At 41.7% G+C, this 15,014-nt stretch overlaps 1 protein-coding gene across 2 annotated transcripts in view; it reads right to left on the reverse strand.

Moving 5' to 3' along the window:
- The window catches only part of MVB12B (multivesicular body subunit 12B), a 181,965-nt gene that overhangs the window by 155,464 nt on the left and 11,487 nt on the right, over positions 1 to 15,014 (reverse strand). Inside the window, exon 2 of one of the 2 annotated variants that reach the window (XM_063081984.1) lies at positions 13,600 to 13,722. The exons of the other annotated variant lie outside the window; for it this stretch is intronic. Within the exon in view, the coding sequence (XP_062938054.1) occupies positions 13,600 to 13,722 (123 nt within the window). The remainder of the gene's footprint in view (positions 1 to 13,599; positions 13,723 to 15,014) is intronic. 2 annotated transcript variants of the gene reach the window in all.

Here is a 15,014-nt window from a genome sequence, read left to right on the forward strand (position 1 = left end):
AGAAAATACTCCAGGAAGTAGGAGTGGGACAGACTTCATGAATATGACCCCAAAAGCACAGGCAACCAAAGGAAAAATAAATAAATGGGATTATATCAAACTAAACAGCTTATGCACAGCAAAAGAAACAATTAATGGAGTGAAAAGACAACCAACAGAGTGGGAAAAAATACTTGCAAAATATACATCTGACAAAGGATTAATATCCAGAATACACAAGAAACTCAAACAACTTTACAGCAAAAAAACAAGTAGTCCAATTAAAAAATGGGCAAAAGAGCTGAATAGGCATTTCTAAAAGGAAGATATACAAATGGCCAACAGAAACATGAAAAAATGCTCAACATTACTCAGCATTTGGGAAGTGCAAATCAAAACCACACTGAGAAACCATCTCACTCCAGTTAAGTTGGCTAATATCCAAAAGACTGAGAATGATAAATGCCGACGAGGTTGAAGAGAAAAAAGAACCCTCACACACTGTTGGTGGCACTGCACTATGGTGCAGCCTTTATGGAAAATGGTTTGAAGGTCCCTCAAACAATTACAGATAGATCTACCATATGATCCAGCTATTTCACTGCTGGGAATATACTCAGAGGAATGGAAATCATCATGTCAAAGGGATACCTGGACTCCCATGTTTATTGCAGCACTATTTAAAATAGCCAAGAGTTGAAACCAGCCCAAATGTCCATCATCAGCTGAGTGGATGTGGAAAATGTGGTGAATCTACACAATGGAATACTACTCTGCTATAAAAAAGAATGAAATACTACCATTCGCAGTAACATGGATGGACTTAGAAAAAATTATATTAAGTGAAATAAGTCAGGCACAAAAAGAGAAATAGCATGTTCTAATTTATTTGTGGGAGCTAAAAATAAATATGCAAACAAATGGTGGTTGTTGGGGAAGAAGACACACAATCCTTGAACTTGTCAAGACAAGTGAACAGATATGATGTTGATGGGTGGGGAGAGGGAGAGGGGAAAGAGAAATAGGTAAAGGGACATGAAAATCAACTACATTGCATTTTGATAAATTAAAAGAAAAGAAAAAAAGAATCCTATATCCAGCGAACTATCTTCAGAAATGAAGGGGAAATAAAGACATTCTCAAATAAAGAAAAAAATGGTAAACAAAAATATAGTTAGATAAAATAGATTTTCCTCCCCTCAGATTTTCTAAATTATGATTGATGACGGAGCAAAAATTATAATACTGTCTGATATGGTTCTAAACACACACACACACACACACACACACACACACACACACACACACACACACACACACATGAAATACTTAAGGCAATTATATTGTAAATGAGGGGAGGATAAAGGGATATAAAAGGGAGTAAGGGTTCTCTACTCAAACTGCTAAAATGACACCACTACCAGACTGTTTTAAGAAAGACAGGCAGGCAGACACACAGACAGATAGACATACAATGTAATACCTAAAGTGACCATTAAAATAGCTATACAAAGAGATATGCTCAAAACCATGTAGATAAGACAAAACAGAATTCTAACAAATGCTCAACTAACCCACAGAAAGGCAGAAAAAAAGAAAATGGAAACAAACAAAAACAAAATAGAGAGAATAAATAGAAGAGAAAAAATAAAATGTCAGGGTTAAGCCCCAACATATCAATAGTTACATTAAGTATAAATGGTCTAAATATACCAATTAAAAGACAGATATTAGCAGAGTAGATTTAAAAACGACATACGAAATTTGTCTATAAGAAATTTAGTTCACATACAATGCTATAGGCATATTGAAAGTAAAACTATGAAAAAAAGATATATCATGAATGCATTAATTAAAAGGAAGCAGGCATAGCTATCTTGATAGCAGATAAAACAGACATCATAAATAAGAAAATAACCAGACAGAAAGGGACACTATATAATCATAAAGTGATCAATCCACCAAGAAGACATACAAATCCTAAATGTGTATGCACCAGACAAATGTGCTGCAAAATATATCTGAAGCAAAAACTGATAGAACAGGAGGAAAAAAAAAATCCACAATTATAGTTGGAGACTTCAACACCCCTCTCTCAAAAATTGATAGAACAACGGGACAGAAAGTCAGCAAGGACACAGAGGATCACAACAACACTAGTAACCAAGAGGATCTAATCAACATTTAGAGAACACTCTACCCAACAACATCAGAATACACAGTCTTTTCAAGTGCCAACTGAACAGATACCAAGATAGACTTGTGAACTATAAAATAAGCCTCAATGAATTTAAAATGACTAAAATCATTCAGTGTGTTCTCCAATCACAATAGAATCAAACTAAAAATCAGTAACAGAAGGATCACAAGAAAATGTCTAAATGCTTGTAAATAATCCACGTGTCAATGAAGTCATTTAAAAGAAAAATTTTAAAAACATTGAATAAAGTAAAAATGAAAACAAAACATAAGAAAATTTGTGGAACACAGCTAAAGCAGTGTTAAAAGGAAATTTATAGCATAAATTGCATACATTAGAAATGAGGAACAGTCTCAAATCAATAATCTAAGCTCCCACCTAAAGAATCTAGAAACAGAGCAAAATAAACCCAAAGCTAGCAGAAAGAAGTAAATAATACAGAGCAAAACCCAATAAAATTAAAAACAGAAAAATAGAGAAACATCAATGAAACAAAAAGCTAGTTTTTTAAAAAAAATCTATAAAATTAACAAACTTCTAAGAAGACTGACAAAGACACAAATTATCAATATCAGAAACACAATATTATTACAGACTCTGCAGACAAAGAATAAGTGAATGCTACAATTTTACACACAGAAATTTGACAACATAGATGAGATAACCAATTACTTGAAAAACACAAACTACCACAAAACTCACCCAATATAAAATCAATTATTTGAACAACCCTATTAACTAAATTGAATTCATAATTTTAAAACTTGCAAAAAATAAATCTCCAGGATCAGAAAGTCTCACTGGAGAATTCTACCTAACATCTAAAGAATAATTAATACCAATTCTACACAGTCTCTTTCAGAAAATAAAAGAGGAGGGAACACTTTCCAATTCATTTTGTGAATCTAATATTATCAAACCAACAAAGACAATATAAAAAAGAAAACTACAGATCAATATGTCTCATGAATACAGACCAAAAATTCTTAACAAAATATCAGCAAAGAAAATTCAGCAATAAATAAAAAGAGTTATATGCCATGACCAAGTGGGATTTATTCCAGGGATGCAAGGCTGTTTGAATAATCAAAAATCAATGTACTCCACCATGTTAATAGCCTAAAGAAAAAAATTACATGATCATATCAATTGCTGTAGAAAAGGCATTTGACAAAATTCAATGACCATTCATGATAAACATACTCAGAAAAACAGTAACAGAAAGGAACTTCCTCTACAAAACAAACAAAAAATCCTACAGCTAACATTATACTTAATAGTGAGGACTGAATGCTTTCCCCTATGACCAGTAATAAGGCAAGGATGTTCTACTCTCAACACTCACAGGCAACATAGTGCTAGAAGTTCTAGCCTTTGCAACAAGACAAGAAAAGGAAACAAAAGTCATACAGGTGGGAAAGGAAGAAAGGGTGACATGACCATGCAGGTAGAAAATCTGAAAGAATTTACAAAAATACGAGAACCAACCAGTGAGTTCAGCAATGTCATAGGATATAAGATAAACCAATAAAAATCAATTTTATATCTATATAATAATAAGGAACATGTGGGCATCACAATGAAAAGTATAAGTCAATTTACAATCACTCAAAATAAAAAATAAAGTGCTTAGGCTTAAATATGCCAAGACATGTATAGAGCTTGTCTGATGAGTAGTACAAAATGTTGGTAAAAGAAATCAAAGAACTAAATAAATGGAGAGTGATACACAGATTTAACATTAATTCCCACTGAAATCCCTCCCAAATTTTTGTAGATACAGACAAGATTCTAAAATTTGTGTGGATAGACAAAAACCTCAAATAGTTAAAATAATTTTGAAAAAGAATACAGTAGAAGGAATCGGTCTACCCAATTTCAAGACTTATCATATAGTTGCAGTATCAATACCATGTGATACTGGCTGAAGACAGATATTTAAAATGGAACAGAATAGGAAACCACACAATATGCCCAGCTGATTTTTGACAAAGGTTCAAAAGCAATTTAAAAAGAAAGGTTGCCTTTTCAACAAATGGAACTAAGGCAGTTGGTGTTCTGGAAGGGGGAACAAGGAACTTTGACCTAAGTTCATGTCTAATACAAAAATTAAGTAAAAAAATGGATCCCAGACTTAAATGTGAAATGTAAAATTATAAAACTCGTAGGAAGAACACAAGAGAAAATCTTCAGGATCTAGTTCTAGTCAAAGTGTTCTTAAACTTGACAACAAAACGTGATTCATAAATGGAAAAATTGGTAAATTGGACTGCATCAAAATTGAAAATTTCTGTTCTGTGAAAGATGAAAGACCCTGTTAACATGAAAAGACAAGTACAGACTAGAAGAAAATATTTGCAAACCACGTTTCCAACAAAGGACTCACAGGTAGAATACACAACGAATTCCTAAAACTCAACAGTAACAAACCAAACAATCCAATTAGAAAATGAATAAAAGGAATAAAGAAACTTTTCCCAAAGATACAGAGATAGCAAATAAGTACACGAAAAGACATTCAACATCATTAGACACTAGGGAAATACAAATTAAAACCAAATGAGTTGTCACTACACACCTGTCAGAATGGCTAAAACAAACAAAAAATATTGACAATAACAAATGTCAGAAAAGATGGTGAGTAACCAGATCACTCATATCACAGCCACACCAGAAACTAGCTTAGTACTTTCTTAAAAAAACTAAACATGCAACTACCACATGACCCAGCAAAAGCACTTCTGGACATTGATACTGGAGGAAAAAAACTTATGTTCACACAAAAACCTCTACATGAGTATTTATAGCAACTTTATCCATCATAGCTCCAAACTGGAAACAACCAAGATGTCCTTCAATGGGCGAGTGGCTAGACAAACTGTGGTGCAGCCACACCATGGAACACTGTTTGTCAATAAAAAGGAACAAATTATTGATACACTTAACAGAGTCTCTGGACGAATCTCCAGAGAATTACACTGAGTTTCTGAAAAAAAGCCAATCCCAAAATTATACATACTATATAATTGCATTTATCTAACATTCCTGAAATGACAAAATTACAGAAATGGAGAACAGATGAGTGATTACCAGGGGTTAAGGAGGAGGTGGTGGTGGGAAGCGAGTGAGTGTGGCTACTACAGGGCAACATGAGTGATCCTTATGGTGATGGAAATTGTATTATGGGTTGGTTTTTTTTCTGTGTTTTATGATGCTTTGGTATCTTGGGGCCTTGTAGACCCAGGGAGGGACTCCTCCTGTCAGGGTTAGCTAATTCCTAGAGACAGTAAATCACTTGCCTAAGAGCATGCCTTTGATATGCAAACCAACCAATCCTGAGTCCATACCCCCCCCCATACACCTCCTTTCATCAGGCTCCTGCAACCCAGTATGGTGTCCCCCTGCCCTAAATCACACCAGGGCCAGCAACCTGACAAGTAGAGACCACCCCTACAGCCTAGAGCATGAGGACATTATTCACACTAGACAGTCCTAAGTCTGCGTGCCCTGCCTTGCCCTTGGAAACCACAGTAAAGTCTTGCTCACGCTATTGCCCCCTCCCCACCGACCTCCTGACAGACCCTGGTGTTTCCCCGAGTGGCCCCGCAGGGCATGTCGTGTCCACTTCTCTTGGGAACGATGAGTAACAAACTATCCTTTCAATGGCAATCTTCTCCTGATCTATTAAGCCACACCATCCCTGAATAAAAACAAAATCCTGGGTACATTTTAAAACACAAGTGTTCGACGTCAATATCCTGGTTGTGATACTGTGCTAGAGTTTTCAAGATGTTACCATTGGGGGGAAATGGGTAAAAGGGTAAACAGGATCTCTCTGCATTACTTCGTAACTGCACGTGAATCTATAATTATCTCAAAATAAAAAGTTTAATTGAAAAAAAAATGAAAGAAAAAGTAAAGCAAGTGCCTCATCTTTTCCATCAGTCCAATTAATTGGGGTTTCATTGTTAGAAGCCTCTCTAAATAGCGAATACGAAATTTTCGTGAACAGAAGGACGTACTGGAACACTGCACCATTCCTACCAGTCCTCTTCACTTTCCAGATCAATCAACTATGGAGTAAGTCATTAGTGGGAACTAAAGTCTTTGGGTCAAAACTAAAAATTCACAGTTGGTGAGGGAGGGGAGCCTAGAAGAGAAAACGAGCTCCTCTACAGCCAGGCAATTTAAGCCACTTTTCCTGATAGAGTCATCCTAACGATAATGCTGTTGGCCTCCTGAACACCTCCCGGACGCCAGGCACTGTGCTAAGTATGCCATGTGCATCCTCGCAGCAGCCTTGCTCTACTCCCCTGGGGCCAGGGCTCATCAGGACAAAGGGGCACGTCGAGGGAAGATACAAGACAGTCAACAGAAGTTTGCTAATTCAGGCCACAGGAAACAAAGGCCCAAGTGCAGGTCATAAAACCACTTTCCGTGTTTTCAGTAAATCTCAGTTTAATGTATTTTCTAACAAAACAAAAAAGGAGGAACACCTGGGGCCTTTTATCAAAACAATCTCTGGTTCTGAAAATATGCCAATCTGTGAGGCAGGACTCGAAGTGTGTGGTTACTTCTGCAGTTAGGAGTGGGCCTTGGATAGCAAAGCTATATGCAGAGGGAACCCGGGACAACAGGAACAACTGCTGTCCTGTTTCTGCATTCGCCTCAGGGAGGCAGAGCCACAGGAGGGCTACTGCCTGAGGCTCCGGGTTCTCACTGTCCTCTGGCCCATAATGACAAGCGTGGTTTTCCTGCCCTGCTAGGGGCCTCCCACCACAGCTTTGGCTTTTTGGAAATCCATGTGACAGCTGTGATCAGACCAGACACCTGACTATGCCTTACATCTTCCACTTGATATCTACCATATGTTTTTAACAAAATATTGTTACCAACTTCATGTGATTTTTTAAAATTCCTTGAGCACTATACAAAAATACAAGCCTGCTTGAACCTGTATCACCATTTAGTAGAATGTTTTTCTTTTCCTACTTTGGTAAGGACCTCATTTGCAGGATTGACATTTTAAACTTATCCCTCCCTATGCTCCTTATACCCTGCCCACTGGTCCAGAGAGGAGCTGATCCCCTCTTCTCTCCCCCACCATCGACAGCTTAAATAGTTGAAACTCCAATTATTCAGACAATTCTTAATACATTTTGGGCATATTAAAATTATACAGGTCCAACAGTTTTTAGGAAATGTTTTGTTCTCTACTTAGTTTCAGAAATAAACAGTGTTGAGAGAAAGGGTTATGTGAGGAGAGGAGAGCAGAAAGAAGGGGAAAGGGAGACTTGCAGGATGATTGGTCCATGTGCTGCCAGTGGAGGCCACGGCCAAGGCTGGCTTCCCAGCCCATAGTGGCAGGAAGGAGCCAGCATTAAACATGACCTCTGGCCTCTCTGACTGGCTCTGGATCCCAACTCCTCTGCCCTCACAGGCCTTGCTTTGCAGGTGGCGCCTCTCCTGTATCGACACCCCTCCCTCACTGATGGCTCCTTCCTACCAGCAACTACACACGCTCGGCACTTTCCTACCTTTAAGCAAAGGGGAAAAGGCCCCTGAGATAGTGTCGTCCTCAAGCTACTGCCTCCTCCTCACCCTCTCCTTCAAAGGGCATCCACACCCCCAGTCCCTCGTCGTCCCCTCCAATTGCTCAAGTCCACTCCAACCTTGCTTCTGAGGCTACACCAGGTTCACAGCTCCTTGTCATTACACCCAACGGAAACCCTTCAGATCCATTTCACCCACCCTTGTGGCAACTTCAAACACTACTGGGCACCCTTTCTTCCAGAAATACTCCTTTTCCCTTAGTTTTCTTACTAGCGTTTCACCTACCTGTCTGGATGCTCTGCCTCGGTCCCCTTGTGAGTGCCTCCTTTTTGGCCCATACTCAGACAGTGATACTCCACCAACTCTGACACATCATCTCTTCCAGTTCTGTGGCCTCCCTGGACAAGCCCAGTCCTGCCCATAGTCCTTGCTATATGATCATGATCCCCAGAGCTCTCTCCAGACCTTCAGACCTAGGGCTCCACCTAGATGTCTCCCAAGCACTGCAGACTCCACGTGTCCCAAACTGATCCAATCATCTTCCTCCCACCCTCAACCCACTGGCTGTTCTGTTCCTCTCAACAGAGAGCATCAACATCCACACAGCTGCCCGGACAGACACCCGCATGTCACTCTGATCCTTCCCTTTCCTCACCTCTGCACCCACTTCCCAACACTCAATCCGCTTTTTCTGTCAAAGAGTAGTACTAGGTTCCCGTGTCCAGTGTCCCCATAGCCCTCAGATCCACCTTCTTCTTTCCATTCCTGCTGTCAATGGCTGGGCATGGCTACCACCTCTCACCCGCATTAACACACAGCCCCCAAGCTCATCCACTTGCCTCAGTGCCTATCCCCGCCAATCATTTTCCTGCTGGGCACACCACGTGAACTTCTAAAAATACAAACCTGACAAAGAACCTCCTTTCCTTAAAATCCCTTAACAACTCCCACCACCCTGAGAATAAAAGCCCAATTCCTCCCTGTGCCTTACAATCCTCAGTTTTGATCTGGCCTTATCCACATGCCCATCCTCATCTCTCACCTTTCACATTATGGAACTCAAACTTCCCAAAATGTTGGATTTCCAGTACCTTGTACAATAGTAGGTGGTCAATAAGTATCTGTGAAACCAAGAAGTAAATAAATAAACGAATGAGAGATGGTCAGGGAAAGTTTTGCTACGGAGCTACACAAATATGAACTCGATATGGAAGGATGAGTAAAATTTACTTTAAAAGGGAGGCTTCAGCATTTTGGAAATATGAAAGATGGGGTCAAAGGCAATGGTACAAATCCCCCTGCTTACTGTGGACATGAGAAAGTGAGAGAATCAGTGGGGCAGGAGAGGGATGAGTAGGAGGAGGTGGGACTGCAAAGTACACTGAAATCACATATGCCAAACCAAAGAATTTGGATTTTTGTCCTCTATATGGACACCAGAGCAACCCTTGAGAAATGGATCCTTGCCTTCCACTGAAACAAGCATGTGTATTATCATTCAGGCCCTCACTCTTATAGATACGTCCAAGTGTGACAAGCACCGTAAGGCAGGAGCTCTGAGGCGGGGCCCTGTAGGGACTGAGGCCCACTAAAGCTTGAGAATCCTGCATCTGGACTTCCAGAAACAGTCACTGAGCCCAGGGCTAATCTGTCTCTTCAGGGTCACTGTGCCAGAAAGACTCCTATGTGTAGGGTGGGGTTTCTTAGGAAGGGAATGGAGTGAGGAAAAAGAAAAAAAATCTCCTATTGTATCCAAGGTTAGGACGCAGTTAGTCCTGGATGCTGAGATGTGGTAGCTCTGAGTGCCTTGCTGAGGCGGGCAGAATGAAGGCAGCTGAAAGCAAGGCAGGAGCTGGGCAAGGAAGGGGTCTGAGCAGGAGCTGGACCTCCACAGGAGGGGTCAGGATTCTCTGAGTTTTACTCCTCCCATCACCCCACAGCCCCAGAAAAGTCTCATTAAAAGCAAGTCTGGTGCCAGATGTTCTGTAGGATGCCATGGAAGGTCACAGAAGGAGAGGGAGAACCAGGGAGAGCAGGGTCCAATCCCCATACAGGTCAGAAAGGTGGGAGCAGTGGCTTCCAGGTGAGCAGGGAGCTGAATGCACCCAAGGGGCGACCTCACAGATGTCACCCAGACAGGCACAGTGTAGTGGCAGGGGAGAAAGCCAGCACTGAAGAACCCTGAGCACACTCAAGGCAGTATCCCGGGAAAGCTTCAGACACTTGGCAGGGTCCAGGGTATGGAACGAAGGGAGTGATTTCTGGAAGTAGGATATAAGGATCCATGCTGTCAGAGTCTGGGATTTATCATGAGATGGATAGATCTGGAAAGTCAGACCTGAAAGATACACAATCTATATGGACTTCTCTTCAAAGCACTTACCACAATTTCATTTTATATTTGTTTGTGTGGTCACATAACTGCCTTCCTCCCCGTCTAGAGTAAAGGCAGGAACTGTACATGTTTCTGCTCATCACTGTTTCCTCAGCTCCTAGATGGAACATAGTAGGTACTCAAAAAAATAACTCGAATAAATAACTTAAAATTAAAACATTCTGGAGTATGTGATTATACTCACTTTCTCTGTATTGCTGACTTTTTGTTTTGTTTTTCTACCAAGAAATATATATTATCAAGAAAAAGAAGATATTTTCTTTTTGGAAAGAAAGAGGCATCTCATAAATACAGTGTTGTGGCTTTAGTCTTTGAGCTGTAAACACTCATTTAGAAGGGCAAACGGATGTAGGTAAAAGGTAGGATCTATGTCATGGAAATACACCCAACAGTGATCCTCAGTGATGTCCAGCTTGATGCCAAGACACTGAAACACCCCAGAGTGACTGGAAATCAAAGGTTAAATTCTGTGCAGAGAAGGTGCAGCATGATGTGCTTCTTACAGCATTACAACTCTCTGAAAACTGACCATCCACATATGATAAAATAGCATGCACTACCTTTGGCAAACACCAGGCATCTACAACACAGAGTCATTATTACATCAGGCATGTGGTGTCACAAGGATGCATGAGACCCACCCCGACCTCTGACAGCAAGGAATGTCAGCACCAGTCACTCCAGCATCTGAATAGTGTGGCCGTGGAGCAGGAAGGGGGGACTATTTCAGAGAGGACTGCAGAAATAGGGACCATAAATTGAGAAGTTTAGCAAATAATCCCCAATCCCCTAGTCTAAGAAGCTTCTTCTGACCTGGAGAGTAGGGAAGTTATTGAATTAAATTTTTATAAATGAACATTTGGCATCTCTTACTTCAAGCAGCAACAGGCCTTTTAAAAAATTTAAAAATGGTTGTGCTACTTGGGGTCAGCAGTCCCTCTGGTGCCTAACTCACAGGGCTGCACGGTCACAGTACTTAATGTACTCTGCACAGGAGGGATTAATCCTACAGCAGATATGACAGACAGACAGAGATCTCACCACAATCCACGGCAGGGCTTCCTCATCCGCTGGAGTTCTGTCTAAGCATTTCTGCTGCCTGGCCACTATAAAAAGCCTTGCACTTTGGTCTGGATGTTGACTTAATGTGAAACTCCAGATAAAAGGAATGGGAAGCACCTCTTCTCACCCTGCCCTCCTCGCCATCCCCCTCAAACTCAGGGTCAGACCTCTGGGAAAGAGATGCTTATCTAAGAACAGTCCTGAGGCCAGTACAAAGAGATGACGCCCACCTCTCTGCCTGAAAGGGCTTTTAGAAGGAGCCCAGACAGTCTCCACTCTTGGCCATGCAGAGGCTGGGTAATTACCAGGCAGACTAGCTCAAGCCCCTTGCCCTGCTCACCTTCCACTAAAATGCATGCTACAGCATAACCATGAAATGTGCTTATTAATTTTACTCATTTGACACTGTGCTCTTCCGCCCCGAGCTAGATGTTAGGAGAAAATGATAGGGATAGATTCTGCTCCTGTCAGACTTACCAAGACTTTCAGAAAACCAAACTATCAAAGGCCATCTGCCTCCCACTAGCCAGGCATTCAAGATGACCCCAAAGATACAAACGGAATGTTAAAGACGCAGACCAACAGAAGAGAACTTCAGGCTCTGGGCTTGAGCTTGTGCGAGTCCTCCCAGGAGAGCCACCCCTGAGCCCATTCTCCCACAGATCTGGAGCTCCCAGCCCCCGCCTTGATTCACAACTTACTGCTTCCTACCTAACTCATCAAAAGACACTTGGGCTTCTCAAATCAGGAGCACTTTTATTAGCTTCCCCGTGAGTCTTAAGGCACAAAGCCATACCTAATGATTGTATTTTTTGTAAAGTTATACATTCAAACGGCACTTTGAAGTCAGGCAGCAGGTAAGACTCAAATCTTTGCTGGGCCGAGCCCGTGGCACACTCGGGAGAGTGCGGCGCTGGGAGCGCGGCGACGCTCCCACCGCGGGTTCGGATCCTATATAGGACTGGCCGGTGCACTCACTGGCTGAGTGCCGGTCACGAAAAAGACAAAAAAAAAAAAAAAAATCTTTGTCAAAAAAGATTCCCTAGTTCTTTCACTTTCAAAATGTTCATAGCTTTCAAACAGCTGAGAAAGTGATGTGGAATATTTGAACAGGCTCCTCTTTCCTCACCCAGGACCCAGCGCTGACCGACACAAAACAGATCTGCCTTGACCACAGTGGTTCTCAATGGGGGCTAATTTTGCCCACCCACCAGTTCTTCCTGGGAACATCTGGCAATGTCTGGAGACACTTTTGGTTGTCACCTCTGGAGGAGGAGGGGCAGGTGCTATTGGCATCAACTAAGCAGAGGCCAGGAATGCTGCTAAATATATGATCTACAGGACAGCCCCATTCCAAAGAATTATCTGATTATCTGGCCCCAAATGTCAACAGTGCTGAGGTTGGGAAATGCTACCTTAGGGCTCTGTTGGACCAGACATTGCATCCATCCTGCCCTGGGGACATCAGACACTAATTTAATCACTGTGGTAGGTTTTCAGTTCTGGCTAATGAGACTTGAATTCTTGGCACACGTTTTCAATGAACAAGAATAAAATGTCTTAAACAAGATGAGGAAAGTAAAAATAAGATCATCTTAGAATCTCAGAACACATGACAACATTCACTGTTTACTAAACCTTCCTAATGCTACTCTGCAGTTTTTAAGCTCTACCCAAATTGGATTTTATCTATTGAGACAACAAAATAACCAGTTCCAACCATCAGGACTACTGAACACCAGCACAGATGTCTGCTGAAAAGCAAGGAAAGTTCTCTGCTAACTTGGTGGTGTGGGCAGTCACAGCACTGGGCTTGGGAGGAAGTCTGGTCCTGATTATTCACCATGTCCAACTCTGCCACTTCACTTCTCGGAGCTTGGGTTCTCCTAATCAGCAAAGTGGAGATAAAGCTACTTGCCCTCCCAGCTTTCCAGGGACTCATGAGAGCTAAATGAGTTCACAGGTAGGAAACTATTTTATAAATTGTAAAGAGATATACAAATGTGTGACAACATATTTGTGACATTTACACATGCATGACAACATATGACAACCACCAGGGGTCTTTCAGAGACTCTTGGACCCTTTTCATGAAATGTCACAACTGGAAGTGACTTTGGAAATCAATGATTCCAACCTCTTAATTTTACCAAAGGTGAAAATGACCATCACAGAGGTCAACTGACTCAGCCAAGGACAGGAAATGGCCCAGGTGCACTCAGGTACTCTGACTCTCAAACCAGGATATTCCCAGTGTCCTCCACTGGCAATACTTTCCCTCCCCTGATTATTTTAATCTCCTACAGGGAAGAAACACATGTTACGCACCAGAGTCAGAGGGTTTTGGACAAAGGAGGTAAATATTTGTTGAATTAGTGCGAAAAATGTACAAACTAGTCTCTTGACTTACTACATCGTAGCCTGTTGGGGCTCGGTTCCGAGAAGCCACCACCCCAACCCCCGTGATGGGATCCATTGACATTTCTGGCAAGGCTTCTGAAAGGTCTTTGACTTCAGGCATGGTGGATTGATCCTGGTTCAGAAAAAGAAAAAGAAAGCACAAATTTAGCTAAAGTGAACAATACAGCCTCAAACAGAACCAGAATCTTGCGGTAAATATCCTGAGCTAAGCTCCACATACCTGAACCAGCCAAAGGGGCCCTGACCTTACCTGACCCTTTCCTCAGATCAAGAATCCAAATCACCACTGGCCCGCACTCATCCCAAGTTAGCTTTGAACACTAAGCTGACATAGTTAATGAGTGCTTGTCCCTGTGGTCAGGAGGTAATTTTGACTCAAACCCAAAAGCAAATCATTCTCGACTCTATCGTCCAGCTGCCTGATTTCAGAACAGATACTAGTAAGTGGCTCCTCTGAGGATAAATCAGACATAGCTAAGTGTAACACTTTTCATTTCTCTCCCATTCAATATCCTTATGGAGGTGCAGACTTCCAAATCCACAGCCTCTACGTCAACCAAGGTAGACTTTCAGCAGACAGAGCTTTGCACACATAGAAGATAGTGTTCTGGGCACAGGGCAAGAGAATGGTGTTTGAGTCCAGGCTCCATGACTTACTGGCTGATGAATTTGAGCAAGCAATTTAACCTCTTAGAGCCTCAATTTTCTTCAACTACAAAATGAGGTCACGATACTGACACTCTCAGAGCTGTTGTGAGAACTAAGGGAGATGATGTACATGAAGGGCCTGGAGAGGTCCCCGGTACACAGTAGGCACTCAACCAAACACAGATGACACTGGCGGGGTTTGGGCACACGTCTCCAGTGTAGTGGTAGGCGCCATTCCCTAGAAAACTAGCACATCCCTTTGTTGTGTTTAATCCCCCAGATCATGTGGTCACTTACTCAAAGCTAAATACTAACAATGACCATAATTCTTGCTGGGCACAAAAGGAGGGAAAGAAAGTGGAATTATTATTCTGCTGCTGACTGCCTCCTGATGTGACCAGAGGAGACAGGAAGAATACAGAGCACACTGGTCCTGGGCAGCTCGAGTGGCAGTGCACCAGAAACCAAATAAAGAAGGCAGCACCTTATGTAAATTAATTTAAGTACTCTTAAAAGGATAAGCAGTGAAAAAGAGTAAGTTAAATTCCACCTCCTTCTGCAGCAATTAAATTCTACTGGCTGTAGTTCTGCCAGATCTCTCAAGGCTGGTTAGTGCATCTAAAGCAAACAAAACACCCTGCCTGACTAGGCAGGCAGGAGGAATATTCTTACTATTCAGCCTAGAATCAAAAAAGGCAGAGGCCATTAAAAATGACTACAGCCTCCTAAATAGGAACAATCAAAATGCTGTATTCA

This window comes from Cynocephalus volans, chromosome 17, assembly GCF_027409185.1.
Source record: "Cynocephalus volans isolate mCynVol1 chromosome 17, mCynVol1.pri, whole genome shotgun sequence".
Taxonomy (NCBI): Eukaryota; Metazoa; Chordata; class Mammalia; order Dermoptera; family Cynocephalidae; genus Cynocephalus; species Cynocephalus volans.